The 18,815-nt window shown below is 40.2% G+C and overlaps 2 protein-coding genes across 6 annotated transcripts in view; one reads left to right on the forward strand and one right to left on the reverse strand.

Moving 5' to 3' along the window:
• The window catches only part of GLUD1 (glutamate dehydrogenase 1), a 36,924-nt gene extending 20,018 nt beyond the window's left edge, over positions 1-16,906 (reverse strand). Inside the window, exons 1-4 of the mRNA XM_047760568.1 lie at positions 16,176-16,906; positions 2,868-2,948; positions 1,601-1,656; positions 671-734 (exon numbers count right to left, since the gene is read on the reverse strand). Coding sequence (XP_047616524.1) covers positions 671-734; positions 1,601-1,656; positions 2,868-2,948; positions 16,176-16,635 — 661 coding nt within the window. The 5' untranslated portion in view covers positions 16,636-16,906. The remainder of the gene's footprint in view (positions 1-670; positions 735-1,600; positions 1,657-2,867; positions 2,949-16,175) is intronic.
• Positions 16,907-17,006: 100 nt separating this feature from the next.
• Positions 17,007-18,815, forward strand: part of SHLD2 (shieldin complex subunit 2) — a 118,910-nt gene continuing 117,101 nt past the window's right edge. Inside the window, exons 1-2 of one of the 5 annotated variants that reach the window (XM_047761145.1) lie at positions 17,007-17,054; positions 17,246-17,387. The gene's annotated coding sequence lies outside the window, so the exon portion shown is untranslated. Of the gene's footprint in view, positions 17,055-17,151; positions 17,388-18,815 lie in introns of those variants that run through there. The other 4 variants (XM_047761146.1, XM_047761148.1, XM_047761149.1 and 1 more) reach the window with 4 other exon arrangements.

An 18,815-nucleotide genomic window follows, 5' to 3' on the forward strand; every position in this document is an offset into this window, starting at 1 on the left:
AATATTTATATCAGAGAAAAGAATATTCACTTCTCACACAAAAGAACACATAGACAACAGCATAATACAAAAACATCAAGCAAACGAAGACTAGTACCCTCATAAATTTAGTCTGACTAGCAAAAACTCCTAGTAACAAATATTAGGAGCCCCAGAAAGGCTCAAAATCAGCCACTGATGGCAGAGTAAGTCAGCATGAGCCTCTGCACCTCCTAGCCTGTGCCTAAGGCTTAAAGGAAAGGCCTGCATAAGCCTTCAAGTCCAAAGGGCATCAGATTTCTCACTGTTTTTGGAACTCTACTATAAAACTGCTTTTTGCATATGAAAAATTATTTATATTGCAGGTATTACTCAGTTCTTAAAATCGTTTTGGATGTAACAATAGAGAATGTTCAATGCTGTTATACTGATCAAGGGCCTTTTTCTATGTCTGTGCAAGGAGAAGAGGTGGAAGTGATGCCTCTTGGTGTCTACATGGCATATTGAGAATTTCTATTAGAGATGTATCATAATAGGCCCAGGTGTATTCACCATATTTAACACAGAACTCGATTTCTCAAAGGAAAAGGGTAAATCTATCTATACATGTATAGAAAGAGCAGGAGTTTGAATTGAGACAATTACTTTCTAGATGTTTCCACTCTGCAGAAACCTACATAGCAATACATACCAATAAAGCCCTTCTTTGCCAGCTCCATGGTGAACCTCCTTGTGATCTTTTCCAATTCATTATCCTGTCAAGGAAAAAAAGTGAAAACAAAAATAATAATGAAAAAAATAATTTGAGGGAAAAACCACTTTTGGAGATATCAGTTGCATCTTATTCTCTATTTATAGAACATTTTCTTTGTGTGATCCTCAGAACAACTCATAAAGAAGGGATATCCATTTTAAATGTTATAAAAGCAACAAATAGGATAAACAATAAAAATTTTACCTAATTAGTTAAGATATGTCACTAAAACCTTGAGATCCCAACGTAAAAATCTCAAATCATAGTTATATAAATAAAACCTTATTTTATTTTTTTGTCTTTTTGTCTTTTCTAGGGCCGCACCCACAGCATATGGAGGTTCCCAGGCTAGGGGTCCAATCAGACCTGTAGCTGCTGGCCTACGCCAGAGCCACAGCAATGCAGGATCCAAGCCGCATCTGCAACCTACACCACAGTTCAGGGTAACGCCGGATCCTTAACCCACTGAGTGAGGCCAGGGATCGAACCTGCAACCTCATGGTTTGTAGTCGGATTTATTAACCACTGAGCCACGATGGGAACTCCAATATATATAACTTTATATAAATATATATATATAATACATTATATTTGGAATATATATTATAATGTAAGCACAAATATAATATGAAGGTATACAAATTACCTTTTAACCAAGTAAGAAAATGAAAAAGGACATTGGTATAAGCAGGTGACCTTTTATATGGCAAAATACTCGATGAGTTAATTATTTACTTGTTTTTTCCATTTCTTTTAAAAGCAACAGGAACCATGAATTTCACTGGTATAGGTAGGGATACACAGAGCCCAGTAATTTCAAGTCCTTTGTAAATGTACCATGTGAAATAATGTCAATTCCATACTTACGGTATAGCTCTTGGGGTTGATCTTAACACCAGCTTTAGCACCCCCAAATGGCACATCTGAAAGAGAAGGCTGAAAGTTGTTATTCCATATAAAGGGTAAAAGGATAAAAAAGCAAAAAGCAGTTATATTTTAAAAATGTATGACCCTTTAAACTTTAGTTTCAGAAAATGCAAGAAATAAATCCACAATGATCTCTTCTACAACATTGTACTTTCTTCCCCTTTTGGCTGTGCCCAAGGCATGAGGAAGTTTCTGGGCCAGGGATCAAACCTGCACCAAAGCAGCGACCCAAGTGGCTCCAGTGACATGGCTGGATTCTTAACCTGCTGTGCCACAAGAAAAATACTAAAATCTTGTTGTACTTTAATTAAAACTCCAGTGAACAGAAACTATAAGGCTAATAAACAAATTACAATGCATATTTAATCTGTGTACCTTAATACCTCAACATAGCAGCATATTTATTTCCCTTCTATCATGGTCTTATTTACAAAGTATAGAAAGGGATTTAAACAAAGATCTATGCCTAAGAAAAATCCAATGAGTTCCTATAAAAAGTTCCCCATTAAAAGAAGACTAAGTTGGAGTTCCTGTCATGGTGAGTGGAAATGAATCTTGACTAGGAACTGTGAGGTTGTGGGTTCGATCCCTGGCCTCGCTCAGTGGGTTGAGGATCCGGCATTGTGAGCTGTGGTGCACGTTGCAGATGCAGCTCGGATCTGGTGTTGCTGTGGCTGTGGCATAGGCCAGGAGCTGTAGCTCTGATTAGACCCCTAGCCTGGGATCTCTAATATGCTGTGGGTGCGGCCCTTAAAAGCAAAAAAACAAAAACAAAAACAAAAACGGCAAAAAAAAGGGAAAGAAACTGTATCATTGATTATCTTAAAAGAGTTCCTGTTGTGGCACAGCGGAAACAAATCTGCCTAGTATCCATGAGAATGTGGGTTTGATCCCTGACCTCACTCAGTGGGTTAAAGATCAGGCATTGCCGTGAGCTGTGGTGTAGGCCGGCCCCTAGCTTGGAAACTTCCATATACCACAGGTGAGACCTGAAAAAGAAAAAAAAAAAAAAAAAAAAAAAGACTAAATCTTAATTAAGACTAACTGAAAAGTGGTGTAAGCATTAAGCTGTGCAATCTAGAAAAAAACAGAAACAAACAAAAAACATTCTGACATGGTACTCCTCTAACATCTTAAAAATAGCCCTGTATGCAAAAATACTTCCCCAAAGAATTACTATTAGGTAGCAACAAAGGAGATCACTTACCAACCACTGCACACTTATATGTCATCAGAGAAGCCAGAGCTTTCACTTCATCTACGCTCACATCAGTGCTGTAACGGATACCTGGCAGTTAAAGAAAAAAAAAAGGGGGGGGTGTGAGAAAGAAGGGGATGTATTTAGAACACCCCTCTGGCATGTTAAAAAAAAGTGCTAGAAATTGAAAATGTCCATTTTTCACTGGTTATTTTTAAAACACTTAAAAGTAGCTTATGATTAAAATCAAAGTCAAAAGAAAAAAAGCTGCTAATTAGACACCCAGAAAGAATGAGCCCTGAATTTGATTCAAGTATTCCCATATTTAAGAGAAAAAGACTGGTGCTTAAGTTCAGTTTTTGCTTTATAGTATGCTCATGGACTGGCAGTTTGAAAAAGCTTCACTTGCCACTTTAAAAAGCTGAGTTCTTGTATGTTTCAGAAAAAAATCTATCTAAACATAAATGACATGTTTCTAGAGAATTTGTCTGCATGGGATCATAAAGAAACCGAACGTATTTCTTTGGCCTATCAGAAAAATAAAATGAATATACTTAGAAAAGTGAAGAGTTCTCTTGTGGTGCAATGGGTTAAGGGTTCCTGTGTTGTCACTGCAGCCGCTTCGGTTGCTGCTGGGGCACAGGTTTGATCCCTGGCCAAAGAATTTCCATAGGCTGTAGGCATGGCCAAAAATTAAAAAGGGGCTGGGGCCTGGGGTGGGGGGATGGGACAGAGCTCTTATAATAACTGTATCTTGCATATAATGGGTTTCCAGATTATTTGTGGAATAAATTTACTTTTTTATTAAAATTTCAGAATGAGTAATGACAGGGTTTTTTGTTTACATATAGCAGACAGCTGCTGCTATACAGCTTGCTTCCCCATTTTGTTCAGGTCTCTATTAAAATTTTTCTTCATTCTGAGAGGCCTACCCTGACCATCCCATTTAAAATAGCACCTCTTTCTCATCTGCATTCTCTAGGCCTTGCTACCTTATTTAATGTGTTGCAGGGACTTTATGTTTACTCTCTGGCTTCCCCGCCCAGGCAAGACAGCACCACGAGGACAGACTTTCTTTTGCTTACTGATTTAATTCTTGGTGCCTAATCCAGAAAATGGCATGTATTAATAGGCACTCAAAAAGTAAAAGCACCAGGGACTAAGAAGTATTTCAGGGAAAAAAAAATTAAAAATTTCTAAGACTAAACATTTGTTTTTTAAAACAAAAGTTGGTTTTTTTAATAAAAAAATTTAATGGAAATACAGTTGCTTTACAATATTTTACTAGTTTCAGGTATACAACATAGTGCGTCAATGCTTTAAAGTTATTATAAAATATTAGCTATATTCCCTGTACTGTACAATACATCCTTGCAGATTAGTATTTATTTTTTAAAATTTTTAAGTTTTTATTTTTTTTGCTTTTTAGGGCTGCACTTGCAGCATATGGAGATTCCCAGGCTAGGGGTTTAATAGGAGCTACAGCTGCCGGCCTACACCACAGCCACAGTAATGCCAGATCTGAGCTGTGTCTGTGACCTATACCACAGCTCATGGCAATGCTGGATCCTTAACCCACTGAGCGAAGTCAGGGATAGAAGCCGCAACCTGATGGTTCCTAGTTGGATTTGTTTCTGCTGCACCACAATGGGAACTCCTGATTACTTTGTAGTATAGTCTGAAGTCAGGGAGTGTGATATTGCTAGCTTTGTTCTTTTTTCCTCAAGACTGTTTTGACTATTCAGGATCTTTTGTGCTTCCATATAAATTGTAGGATTATTTGTTCTAGTTCTGTGAAAAATGTCTTGGTCATTTTGATAGACATTGCATTAAATCTGTTGATTACTTTGGGTAGTATGGACATACATTCCTTGGCATCCACAAGCATGGCCAAAAAAAAATTAATTAAAACACTAAAATGAATACTTATTAGTGAACAGGCATTATAAGGCATATCATTTAATGGAAACTATACTAGTCCAGAGAATTGGGCTGGGTACAGTGTCCAGCATTTCCTAACCAAGTAAATCCAGCCCCAAAGCAACTGCTGGGGACATCTGCCCTTGCTCACCTCTAGAGATGCAAACAATGCTCTTACACTTCGTGCCAGGACTGCTTGGGACAATGTGTATGAGGCAGCTGGCATAGTGTCTGCAAACTTAACCACTGTCACTGATATTTTCAGCGTTACAAAGAAGTGGTAAATAACAATTTTTTTTTTTTTTTTGCTTTTTAGGGCTGCACTTGAGGCATATGGAAGTTCCAAGGCTAGGGGCAGAACTGGAGCTGCAGCTCCTGGCCTACCCCACAGACACAGCAACGCCAAATCCAAGCTGTGTTTGTGACCTGTACCACAGCTCACAGCAACGCTGGATCCTTAACCCACTGAGCAAGACCAGGGATCAAACCCGCAACCTCATGGATACTGAGACACAATGGGAACTCCCACACAGTTATTTTTTTAAAAGTCTAAATGGATAAGATTTTAAACAAGCAGTTCAATAAACTTTCACTTTTACTACTTCTCAAGACAAATTTACGGGGGTGGTAAAATGGTGCACTATTAAAAATCAGTATTTTTCCTATTACACTTGAACTGTTTTCATTGTTCTCTTAGAATCTGTGGAAGTAGTCACTAAGTTACTAAGTTATATTGCCTTTCCTTTCTTTTTTTTGGCTACATCCATGGCATGTGGAAGTTCCTAGACCAGGGATTAAACCTGCGACATGGGAATGACAATGCTGGATCCTTAACCTGATAAGCCAACAGGGAACTCTTTCCTTGCTTTAAGTGGGAGAAGTTACTTTCCCTTACCCAGTGCTTATAACTAATACATTCAGTGGGAAAAAAAAAAAAAAGCTTGAAATCAGAGTTCCTATTGCTCTGCAGGTTAAGAACCCAACTATTATACTTGAGGATATAGGTTTGATCCTGGCCTCACTCAGTGGGTTAAAGATCCTGCATTGCCGTGGCTGTGGCGTAGGAAGCAGCTGTAGCTCCAATTCCCGTGGCTGTGGCGTAGGAAGCAGCTGTAGCTCCAATTCGATCCCTAGCAGGTGTGGCCGTAAAAAGACCAAAAAAAAAAAGCAAAAAAAAAAGCTAATTAATAATAATAAAACAAGCTTGAAATAGTAACATTCATAAATCAAACAGCAATCCTAACATTGTAGACATAAATGCTAATTAGACGTAAGGTCCCTCTTCTATAAAAAGGTATAAACAAAATGTCTATTTTATTGCAGAAGTCCTGGAATGATATGAGTCAGAATCTGTGCATGTAACAAAAAACATATTTTCACTGAATGACACCCAGGAATTCCTGTTTGCAAAGTGAAATTTTCTTTCTTAGCCACACCCATTTAGAACTCAACTGCAAGACACTGAAGAGAAGTAGTTACATCAATTACCTCTAGCTCCATTGGCATTTTCTGCAGGCTATGAACCTATGAAGACTTCTAGTGAATCGAGGCAAGGGAGGACTAAAAGCAAAGTAGCAGAATAGTCAGGGAAATAAGTCCTGATTAAGGATGGAGACAGAGAAGGACCCAGAATCCAATGCAGAGGGGACCTGGGCTAAAAAGAAGATATATGCTTTTATTTTAACTTTCTAATTAATTAGTGATATGTGAATGTTTTTACTTCTGGAAGTTGGCAGATCTACTAGTACAGGGTGACTCAAGCTGTTAATCTGAAAAACAAACAAACAAACAAAAAGCCTCTCAACATATACCAGTAAACAAAACACTGCACTAAATAGTTGAAACAAGTAATGGGCTCCAGTAATATAAGGGAAAGCTAGTTACTCTTTCTCCTCTGGGATTGGAAGCCAAAGCTAATTACTAAAAAATATACTGCAACCTGAAAATTCTTAACCATATTCTAATGAAAGCTAAGAATATGACTGCAAAAAAAGATAACATTCTTTGCTCAATTGGGAGGTATTAGCACAATGAAGGACAAAATGACATATACTCCAAAGTTCTGAAAAAAAATGGGGAACATTTTTGAATGCCTACTGAATTTCAAATAGTAAATTGAAAGACAAAGTCATTCAATAAAGCCAAATACATATGCATAAAAGAAAGCTGGAAAAACTTAAAATACTTTAAACCAAAATGAAGAAGGATCATATTTGCAGTAGGAATATTTTTAATTTTTACAAAACCAAGCCTTTCCCCCTTTCCTGTGGCAGAGAAGGCTAAGGATAAGCAAGACAACAGGGATAGGATGGGGCACAGGGATAGAAACTAGAAGGAACAAATTTATTACAGAAATGGAGAAAAGTATATTATAGTTTTTTTTGGTATAATGAAGGCTTAGAGCACCATTGGCCTATGTTGACACTAGCATTACCAGCATTTGGAAAGAGATCAACTGGGTCTTTGAAGGACAGATGTAATAATGGAAGTAGATGCTTTTTGGAGAAGGTGGAGTCCATGGTTGGCAACAATGGAAAGGGAATTGGGTGATCATAAAAATGTTGACCACAGGACTGATGTCATTAGAAACGGGGTCTAAAATGAAGGATCACAGCTGACAGAGTAATCTGTGCTTTCAGTACATCAAAGAAAACCAAAGAAACACTGCCCTTGACAATGTTCATTATTTATCAAACTTGGCAAAGTCGGAGGAAGGGTTGGTAATAGAACTTTGAAGTCACACCTTTGATTATCTAGAGATATTAACTTAATGCATAGTTATTTTGAGCTAACTAGTATCCAGATGTTTCAGAAGAACATTTATGAAATACAGGCATTTGAAAACTATACGTAGCACAAAAGTATTTCTCAGCCTTTTGACTTAATTCCCAAAGATTTTCCTAAACCCTCCAGGGCCTAATGATTGGTGTATAGTAAGTAAATCAAAAGCAAAAACTGAGTAGGTTGCTATGGTGATGAAAAAAACACACCAGCTCATTACTCTGAAAAGTTGCAGCGAAAACCACAACCAAGCTTGAGCTTGAATTTTTCTTCCTTTTGCTAGATGACTCAAAAGCAAAAACATACAAAAAAGCTCCTACTGACTAAGTCACCATTGTTTTTCATGATGAATCATTAACTAAATACATTCATGAAAACTCAAATGGTTTTAAAAGTTACTTGAACCTGAGCATTTTAATAGCGTTTGATTTATTCATCAGGAATGCAATTTCCAACTGTATTGTCTCTTTTCAGAAACTATTTACTCAGTAACTCAGAGTTCTACCACAAGCCTAGAATCCCAGAAAGGCAAAGAGGACTTAGAACTCTTAAAATGCATGTACTAACACTATTACCATTTACTCATTAGTAACTATTTTCTCATTTAATACTGATATAATTCCCTAACTTGTAATAGAAGAGTATAACATTTAAAAACGAGGAGGGAAAAAGCAGTGAGGAACCAGTACCCGCCAGCAAGTAATGACCATGAAAAATACTTAAGTCTCACAAAAATTCCTTCAGCACCAGGAAGGAGCATTTTGTATAGGAACTAAGGACAATCATACACTTTAATTGCTTTTGACGGCATCTGTGTACTATTCTATGTACGAAGGCAGGGAATAAACATTTTATATAGTTTTAACCCACTATCAAAATCTTTATTTTAAGCAGTTAGAAGAGATAAGCTTACCAGGAAGCAAATGTTTAGTTTATGCTGGAAAAACAAAATGGAAAATACTTCATTTCTTCTTTCCATTAAAGTTTCAAAATTATATAACACACATGCATATGTTTTCATCAAAATTCAAATAAAAAAAAGCTGAAGTCTTCTGATTACCATTTGTGACTCCAGTCCTGAGGGGTGACCATTCTTAGCAACTTTAATGTACACACATCCTTCCAAGTCATTTCTCTGCATTTACGTACATACATATTCTATACATATCTATAGAATATATAGCTGTTTTGTGCTTAAGTATTTAACTTACTGCCCAATGGATGGAGGGAAGAATATGCATTAAAAGAGAGATTCTGTTAATTTCTGTTTTACGGATTACTTATTCTGATAATAAATGACAGTAAACTTAGTCACGCTGCATACCAAACAGGTCTCAAGAAATGATGCTAGTAAAGCTGGTGCATATAAAGTGGGTAACAGTAAAAGACAAAAATAATTTGTTATAAAAGTCAAAGAGGTAAAGACTCAAAAAATTTTAGATATCCAGTTTCATATAAATTATCTACAAATCTAGATGATATCTGACAGGCATCTTTGAGGAAGAGAAGAATTACAGGGATACTGGAGACAAGGTAGGGATAGGTTCCACAGAGACTGTACTCTTTGCAAGGGAAAGACTGAGAAGAATATAGGCCTGTATTTCTATTTTTCCTAAGGACCATTTTACACCAGATTTCCTTTATTTTCAAAATCCAATCCTTTTTCCTGATAACGTTTTTCTCTCCCTGATTCCACCAGTTTCTCTAGCATTGTTTCAGACAAGAAAACTGAGTCATCTTTGAATCTCCATTCCATATACCCACCTGTTGGGGGAATCCTGAAGCTACCCAGGAGCCCATCAAAAGCTGCTTCATTAGAACAAAAGGTGCTCTTACCACCCAGGAAATTCCAAGGGACTTAGGAACTTTGTGTAGGATGCTCCTACCATTCCCCATAACTCAGGAAATACAAGGGTTTCAGGAGCTCTGTGTCAGCAACTGGAGTCAAAGGCCAAATATTAGAACAATGGATGCTCCCACACCCCTATCACTCAGGAAATTACAAGGATTTTAAAAGCTCTGTATTAGGAACGGCAGGCAGAGACCGAATAAATATTTATCAGGCCATAAAACAACACACAGTCTGTCCCCATGTCCCAACACACACAGTCCTACCTCCAGCTTGGATTAAAGCCACCTCCTCTACTCCTCTTTATCCAAAATGACCTTACCAGGGAGTTCCCTGGTGGTCTGGTGGTTAGGACCTTTCCCTTATCTAATTCCTATCCAGCCTTCCCTACTTCCAGATCAAGACTGTATTTCTCTAGCATCTTTGAACTCCTAGTGTAGCAACACACTGTCCAGTGTGCTTTCAACTGAGTCACTTATTGACTGGTTCCAGGAAGAGAAAATCAACCTTTATAAGTTTCACTTGTGTCATTTCACATTCTCCTCTAGCCAAAAAAGCAATTCAAAAAAATCAGAAGGTCTGGCAGACTTTCTCCAAGAAGAATCAAGAGAAATAGCAATTCATGATAAACAAACTCTTCTTAGTTTTTAGGAAGAGACACTCAGATGAAAGCATTTAAAAATTACTGCACTGAAAACTCTTGAAAAGACATGAAATCACACTCTGGTAGGGAAATGAGTTGTTCTGGCTGAAATTAAACTGTTTAAACACCAAAGCTCTTCAAATTTCTTTCAATAGAAAACTTTCTTTAAATCTAAAATGTTCTTTCATCTTAAATAACTAGAACAAAGGGACCAGTAAAGATATCTATGAATGCATTTGTTTTCTAGGAAGGTAGGTCTTCTAATAGCTTTTAACAGATTTCAAGTGATCCAAAGTAGTAGAAGTCAAGGTGCTGATGGCATGACATGGTTCTCAATCAGTGCTTACCCTAAGATACAATTTGTAACTTTTTTCATTAATAAAGCCAGACAGTAATGACTAAGAAGATGGGTGCTGAAATCAGATGGCTGGAGCCTGCCTGAACCCAATCCCGCTACTTATTGCTGTGTAATTTTGCCAAGGGAGACCTCACTCTTCAGCCTTAGTGTCTGAATTTGAAAAGCTGTGTTAACAATGTATTCATGAGGTTGTTCTGAGGAATCAAAGTGATGCACAAAAACCTTAGCAAAATACACGAGATCTTAATAGATGTTATCTATTATAGCTATCCCTTGCTTTGCCAGTTGACCTGAAAGCAGACTCTCCCAGGTACAGCTGCCTTTGTGACAAGTAACTAAAAATGTCTTGAGCAGCTCTCTTGCAGACTGTCTTCTTCCCCTTCATAAAACCTTTCCTGCCTTTATTAGCAGTATTTCATACACTAACACTTCAGTCTTGATTGTGAGAACTTTTAATTTCTGCCTCTGAAAGAGGAAAGCACTGATTCTTCTGGAAAGCTAGGTCAGTTTTAGATAACAGCTGTGGACTTAAGACTGTTCATGGTTATCTTGTAGGGAAGGATTGGGAGTAGAGCTGTTTCATTTTTCATTTTATAACTTTCATTTTTATCCGAAATAAAATATATATGTATTTCAACAGCAGTTTGTTAAGTAGAGCAATTAGGGGCCATTTATGAATCAATGTCCTTCATTAAAGTGATAGTAAAGGTTTTTTCCTTTATAATTTGTATTATAAAAGCCTAATTATGGACAATAGAAAAAAAAAGATGAAAAGTCTCATTTTAGAGGGATTTTTCAAATCCAAAAGCTAATAACTTAGTCTTTATTGGTTCTTGGCAGAGCCCTGGTATCTTTAACAAAACAGGATTAAGAAACATTTTTCCTAAGCAATCTAAACTATCACCAACAGTGTGAAACCCAATTTCTTCCTACTCTGTCATAAAGTTCATATGTAATGGTCATGTCTTGTACTTAAGGATTCAAACACTGTCAGTCTTATTGGAGTTTTTTACATACTGGTGTTTGTCCTCCAATTTTTGATGCCCCAATTCCTGCAAAGCATACTTTGCATAATGAGTGAGCAGCAACTTTTTGTCTTCCTGCATGTGGGGTTTTTACTGCCAAAGCAAACTAGCTAAAGGGGAATTACACAAAGTGACAGAAGGACTGAAGGACAACCTGGCATATGGATTTCCAAGATTATCATAGCTCTTCAGTTCCTAGTATATTCAAGGAGAGGAGGGGAGTGGAGACACCTGGCTCCCCTAAAATAAAAGGACTTTTTAACAGCAATGCTTGCAATTCATATTTAACTAAAAAGTATTAACAACCATAACAATAACAAAGACAAACACCTCAAGGCTAAGAGCTAGAGGGTAGAAGACAAATGACTTACATTCTGATTGAACTTTCAGATTGAGTTAAATTTTAAATTTATACATAAAGTCTACATTTACCTTGTGGCAGCGGATGTAGACACACACTCTAAAAATATTAGAAAGTGTGAATTTATTCCAAGTTACCTATGTTTGATGGTTGTCAGTTCAGCAGAGAAGAAATAAGTCAGAAACCATTTTTTCCAGTGAAATCAGAGGATATCTCATTTTAAAACACTATCAGTACTTTCTACAGTTTCCCCCAAAGCACTACCATTCACCACAAAATTAGATTCCAGAGGCCAAGGCGGACTTCAATACTGTATTGACTCCAATCCGAGCAGCCTCCTCTGCCCCCACCCCTGCGTCCTGCCACCCAAAGACGAGAACAAAGACCATTGACCTCCTACAGTTTCGCTTTTTTTGTATTTTGGCTCTTAAAAACAGGTGTATGGGTTAACTAGGGTATACTTTTTTTTTTTTTTTTTGGTCTTGATATCTGCAGTTAAATAAAGGATTTAAGTCAGTGTATCAGAGGAGTCCACCAACTCTATTAAAAGATAATGTTAGGAAGTTCTAAGATAAGAAGAATCAGTCACAGGAAATTTGGACCCAATAATTTTAACCTGAAGACCAGGAGGTGGGGGTGGGGATGGTGGGGGGGTAGGGGACAGGAGGACAGGCAGCAAGAGAAAGTAAATTGACTCCTACAATGAACTGCTGTCATCCATCTCTCTACTTCCCCCTCAAATAACTTTTAGGTAATAAATTTCCTTCTAAAAAGGCATATCAATCTCAGGTAGGTCCATGGCCAATAAAATAGAGAGTTTATTCTGAGAATGTTAACAGGAATACTACTGTTAATATTCTCAAAGCCTAAGTTTCCACAAGATTCATCTTTGCTGAAAATATTTATAAGGCCTTTCTTAAAACTTCCCTTCAGGGAGTTCCCGTTGTGGCTCAGCGGTAACGAACCTGACTAGTCTCCATGAGTATTTGAGTTTGATCCCTGGTCTTACTCAGTGGGTTAAGGATCCGGTGTTGCCATGAGCTGTGGTGTAGGTCACAGACGCTGCTCAGATCCTGAGTGGCTGTGGCTGTGGCAGAGGCAGGCAACTGCAGTTCCGACTGGACCCCTAGCCTGGGAATTTAGGTCTGGCCCTAAAATGCAAACAAACAAACAAACAAAAAACCCTCCAAAAAACAAAATAAAAAAAAAAACAAAAAAACTTCCCTTCAGATCCTTAAAGGGTACTCTTTTGCAAATCCTTAACAGATGCAAATCCATTGGCTTCAGTTAAATATGGTTATGTAGGAAAAAAGTAGCACAAAAATGATATGTATTATTAAATATTTACCTGTGATAAAGTACACATCAGCCACCCTTAGGTTTTAAAACCACCTATTTCCCTTATAGAGATTATAAATTATGATTATTGCTTTGCTTCAACCTTGAGTATTCTATTTTGGAAAACACAAGTACAACGTTGCTCTTGAGGAAAGATTAGAAAGCTGAGGATGGGAAAAAGGATGAAGGGGAGCAGACAAGTTCCCCCTCCCCCAAAGAACAGTTGCTTGACTAAGCAGAGGAATGAGGATAGGGAGCGAAAAAGGATGTTTAAGGGGGGGAAGGACCTTACTCAATGAAGTTCATAGAGATTATCCAAAGCATTTAAAAAATCTCAATTACCTAATAGATGCTGTATTTCTAAAACTTGAAACCAAGGAGGTTAACAACTTTTATAGTGTTTAATTAGAGAAAAAAAAATCACTGAAAATATTTCCCTCTTGGAATATATTCTCTGCAATAAGGGCGTCTAGAGAACTTTGTCTAGATACTCGTGTTGCAACAGAACAAAGGGTGGGGAAAAAAAATGTAATTGTAATGTATACATGTAAGGATAACTTGATCCCCTTGCTGTACAGTGGGAAAATAAAAAAAATAAATAAGGGCATCTAATGGATTAGAAGATCCCCTTTGTTTTGAAAGCAAAGCATGGATGCCTACAGTACCCAATTTTGCTGATCTATTTAGTATTATCTAAACACTCCAAAATATGTTGAAGAGCTCCCACAGCTATATAATCCTCCCCAATCCTGTTCTCTCCATAAAGTCTTTCAAATTCCTTGTTAATAAACCTTATATAGGCTGATTTTCCTTCATATTATACTATCTTGCAATGCCTGCTACTATTTATTAATTGCAATTAAGTTTCCATTTATATGCCACGAGTTAGTAGTGCTTTCAGTAGCATGCCTTCTTGTAAATGGGATAAACAGAACAGAACTGTATCTTTCGCTCTAGCAGAATAGCTCTAGCAAGAGCAAGTGCTACAATAACAGTGTTTGGTATGGCTGATGCAATTTGTTGCTAGGTTTATTAATAGTTTGATATAAAACTGCTGTGGCAACAAGAGGAAGAGGACTGAAAAACTATGGCAATCTTGAGTTGCTTTAGTGAGTTTGTGGAATTGTGACTCATAAATGATAGGAAAGGGCTTGGCATATAAAGAACAGCATAATATAAAAATCTTCAAGGGAACTAAATCAGATTCTGCAGAAAAATAAGCTGATTTAGTTGCATATCTTTTAAATGACTGGAAAATACTGCCAAAAGGACAGTATAAGAACTTGATGTCCATTCTAAATAAACACTACACTTTAATATTTGCTAACTTTGCTTCTTCTTTCAACATTCTGTCTAATTGTCTTGGGATCGTGAGCTTGCATTCTTGGTTAGAGATTAAGGGAGTGAGGAGGAAGAAGGAAGGTGACATAGGAAATGGACAGTGTGAATGTTTTATGTAATATTGGAGCTAGAAAGAGAGATCAAAGTGGTTCAAAAGTTGGTTTTAGGGAGTTCCCCTCATGGCTCAGAGGTTAGCAAACCTGACCTGTATCCATGAGTACTTGGGTTCTATCCCTGGCCTCGCTCAGTGGGTTAAGGATCTGGCATTACCATGAGCTGTGGTGTATGTAGGTTGCTGACGTGGCCCGGATCCCACGTTGCTGTGGTTGTGGCATAGGCCTGCAGCTACAGCTCTGATTCGAGCCCTAGCCTGGGAACCTCCATTTGCCAAAAGACTGGGGCCCTAAAATGACAAAAAGTAGGTTTTAGGAGAGGAAAAACAGAGAGCTGGAGGGTAATTAAGCTCTAAAGCTAAGTCCTAGAAGTGGGTAGGGCCAATGCAAAACTAGCAATTTGTAAAAGTAAATCATTAAGCAGTTTGAAGCAACCTTTGTTCCTACACTAAGAATGCCAGCAGAGCTCAGATTTTTCAGGTAGAGAGATTTCTAAAGATCATCCTTTTAGTCAGCTGGTATAATAGAACACCGGACCAGATTTACCCAAACAAAAGGTCTTGACAAAGATCCTCTTTATTAGCCAAGCAACCTCCAGCAAGATTCTTTACCTCCCTGGGTCCTTTATTCTACATAATTTAAAAAAGAGAAATAAGTGGTTTTGCCATGTTATTTTTTAAGCACTTTAAACATGCACTGTGCAATTTTAAGGGGGGGGGGTGTTATTTGCTCAAGAAAGCAATCTTAACTGTAGAAGAAGCCAAATCTACAGACATTCAAAATTTTAAACTACAGGATAATTTGTTAACTATCAAAATTTAACCGACTCAGCTCCTTCAAGTACTTTATCTTTTCCTCAAGCTCAAATCTAGTACTAGCTAGGATCAGTACACACCCCCAGGGCTATTTCATTCCATTGGCTGGCTGGCCGTCCTGCAGTCTAAACCCTTTAGATTTATTGTCAGGACGCCCGGTGTTTGTCAGATGTTACACTGCTCATGTATTACCTTTTATGTGTGTACAAGACCGAAGCCGTCAGGGTAGGAAAATGCATAATTAATAAACATATAATTAATAAATTCATTTAGTTAGTAAAACTGGATTTCAAACGTAAAAGGCGATTCATTTTGTATGTTCCTGTGTCATCTGTCACTGCTGTAGAAGGGTGAAAAAATCCGCAAGCAATTCTTTCATGGTTTGCATTCGCATGAGTCATAGAAGCCCACAAAATCTAACAGAGGCACAATCAGATAGGCCGGTCAATCCCTTTTCCACAAGTGCTTTTCGTTAAGACCCACCCAATTTGTCACAGACGCTAGGATCAAAGAGCGGTACGGTGTCTTCTGCAAACAGCATCAACATGCAGAAGCCGGGGGTGATGGCTAGCGGGGGAAGGAGATGGGGGAACTATACGGTGGCGATAGGGTGGAAAATTCAATATCCACTGGAGCCTGATACATCCGAGGCCGGGCTGGGGGGGCGGGGGGGACGTGGGTGGGGGACAATGCCCGCCCGGGCTGGACTGAGCCGTGGCGGGTGAGGCAGGCGGCCAGGCGGGGCAGGGCGCGAGGAGCTGGGTAGCACTCACCTCCCTTGCAGGGCGTACGGTGCTGGCTGTGCTGGGCCCGGTAGCCCTCGATAACCTCCCAGGACCCGTCGTCGCGCCGGATGGGGAAGGACAGGCTCAGCACATGGTTGCAGGGCTTGATGATCCGCAGGATGCCACGCACCCTGTTCCGCTTCTGCTCCTCGCTCTCCCGGGTCTTGAGGTCCTCCACTAGCTTGTCCTCCACGATGCTGGCGCCGCGATCGAAGAAGCCCTCCACCATCTTGAAGAAATTGGGGTCGTCCTCGCGGTCGGCCGCCGCCTCGCTGTAGTGTCGCCTAGCGGGCGGCGCGAGACCCGGCTGCGGGGCGGTGGCGGGCTGCCCGCGGGTCCGGCCCAGCAGCGCGGCCGAGTCTGCCGCCGCCGAGCCTGCCGCCGCCGAGCCCAGGGCAGCGGGCCCGGCGCGGGACAGCAGCAGCGCTTCACCTAGGCAGCGGTACATGGCGGCGGGGCAGAGGCCGCGGAGGAGAGAAGCTCTCGCAGGCCCGGGGACTGACGGACGGAGGGAGAAAGGACCCGGCACTGTCTTCCCTTTTAAGCCGCAGCTTCCTTCCTTCCTGGCTGTCCCCTCCCCTCCGCCGCTCGCCGCCTAACCCGGAGGACGGACTTTGGGGGCCGCGGGCCAACGTCGCCTGTGAATGGCAGGGCGGGGGGCGCGCGCCGCCCAGGGAGCCGGGCCTCCGCCTCCGCCGTGGCCTCGCCCGGCCTCCCCGGCGGCGGCGGCGGCGGCGCGTGCCGGCGAGGCCGCTCGGAGGCGCGCAGGCGCGGGCGGGCCTAGCGCGCATGCTCGCGGGGCGGGGGTGGGGGGGTGGGGCGAGGGCTCCCGCAGGCTGCTGAGATCTGCCCGGAGCTGGTGTCCTGGTAGGTCTGTGCGTGGTCCCGGCCTTGCCCGGGAAGGGTTTTTGCCGGGGGAGGGGAGGCCTCGCTGGGGAAGGGACCTTCCAGCCTCTGGGGGGCGCTGAGAGTCTGGTTCCGGGACGGAGCGTGGGCGAAGGTAGTGTGGTCTGGCGGTGGGCCCGGGGCGAGTGAGTCATGGGTATCCCCTTTTTCAGCCCGCGCGCCCTCGGGCGGGGAGTCCGTCCCGCGTCTGTCTTCCGGCGGCCGGGAGAGGCAGCGGTTGGAGGCCGGGCTAAGGGCTTGACTTTATCCGCCGAGACTGCGAAGAACTCCTGTCAATGGAATTGAAGTTTTGAGGTGCTTGCAGGAAGGGGAAAGCAGAAAGCCTGGGAGCTGGGGAATCCCTTACCCATTGGCTTTCACCGCTCTAAGTTTCTTATTTGTCCCTTTCAACCGTTCAGTGAGGTTGAGAGGAAATAGACATGTAAATCATTGTTGTGTCTTTCTAAAATTTACTGACTGTGCGTCCCTATTTCAGAAATATGTTCTTGAAATAGTCTGAAAACACACTATAGAAATGCAATAAAACTAGAAATTCTTCCTCAATAATATACGTATTAATGATCTAGAATAGGATTCGTAGACTTAAAGAACATGAGGGTTTGATTTTGAATTTATACTTGATGAGCTATGCTTAAGTTATAACACTCCTGTGGATAAGTTTGTTGCTTGTAAAAGTGTACTGACTCAGTTTGTAAGACAAGCTATCAAAGGCCATATTACTAGCTTTAGCATCCCCTCTGTACTTTGGTGATTTTTAAAAACGGCATCTTTTTGACTTGCAAAACGACTTTGCCTTCTGATACTGACTTTATTCACTTATTAGAGTATGGATGAGAATTTTTTTTGCCTTTTTTTTTTTTAAGGGCCACACCCGTGGCATATGGAGGTTCCCAGGCTAGGGGTCCAATCGGAGCTGTATCCTTTGGCCTACAGGATGGCCACAGCAACGCCAAATCAGAGTGGCCTTCTCAACCTACACTGCAGCTCACCGCAGTGCCAGATCCTTAACCCACTGAGCAAGGCCAGGGATTGAACCTACATCCTCATGGATACTAGTAACATTCCTTACACTGAGCCAGAAGGGGAATTACTGTTTGTTTGTTTTAAGATTTTTATTTTTTCTATTATATTGATTTACAATGTTCTTTCAGTTTCTGCTGTACAGCAAACTGACCCAGTCGTATATATATATATGTGTGTGTATATATATATATACATATATATGTGTGTGTGTATATATATATACATATATATGTGTGTGTGTATATATATATTCTTTTTCTCACATTATCCTCCATCATATTCCATCCCAAGTGACTAGATAACAGTTCCCTCTGCTATACAACAGGGAGAATGTTTTAATTCTCACAATATTCTGTAAAGTATGAGGTGAGAACCTGGATCTTCACTAAATTACGTTCGGATTAAATTCTTAGATATGTTTTGAGGAAAGTGGTTTAAAAGCTTAGTTTTATTGCCTTTGTTTATCTCCTTGATAACTTTAGCCTTCAGAAAAATAAATGTTTAACTTTGCTTCTTCCAAGTTTTGTTCACCTGAATTCAAGAAGGTAGAAAGGCTAATGGAAAGAAGTAAGGAAATTATTTTTTTTTTTTCTGGGCCACACCCATGGCATATGGAAGTTCCAAGGGTAGGGGTCTAATCCAAGCTGTAGTTGCCAGCCTGCACCATAGCCACAGCAATGCCAGGCTTGAGCCACATCT

The sequence above is a fragment of the Phacochoerus africanus genome, chromosome 15 (assembly GCF_016906955.1).
Source record: "Phacochoerus africanus isolate WHEZ1 chromosome 15, ROS_Pafr_v1, whole genome shotgun sequence".
Classification (NCBI taxonomy): Eukaryota; Metazoa; Chordata; class Mammalia; order Artiodactyla; family Suidae; genus Phacochoerus; species Phacochoerus africanus.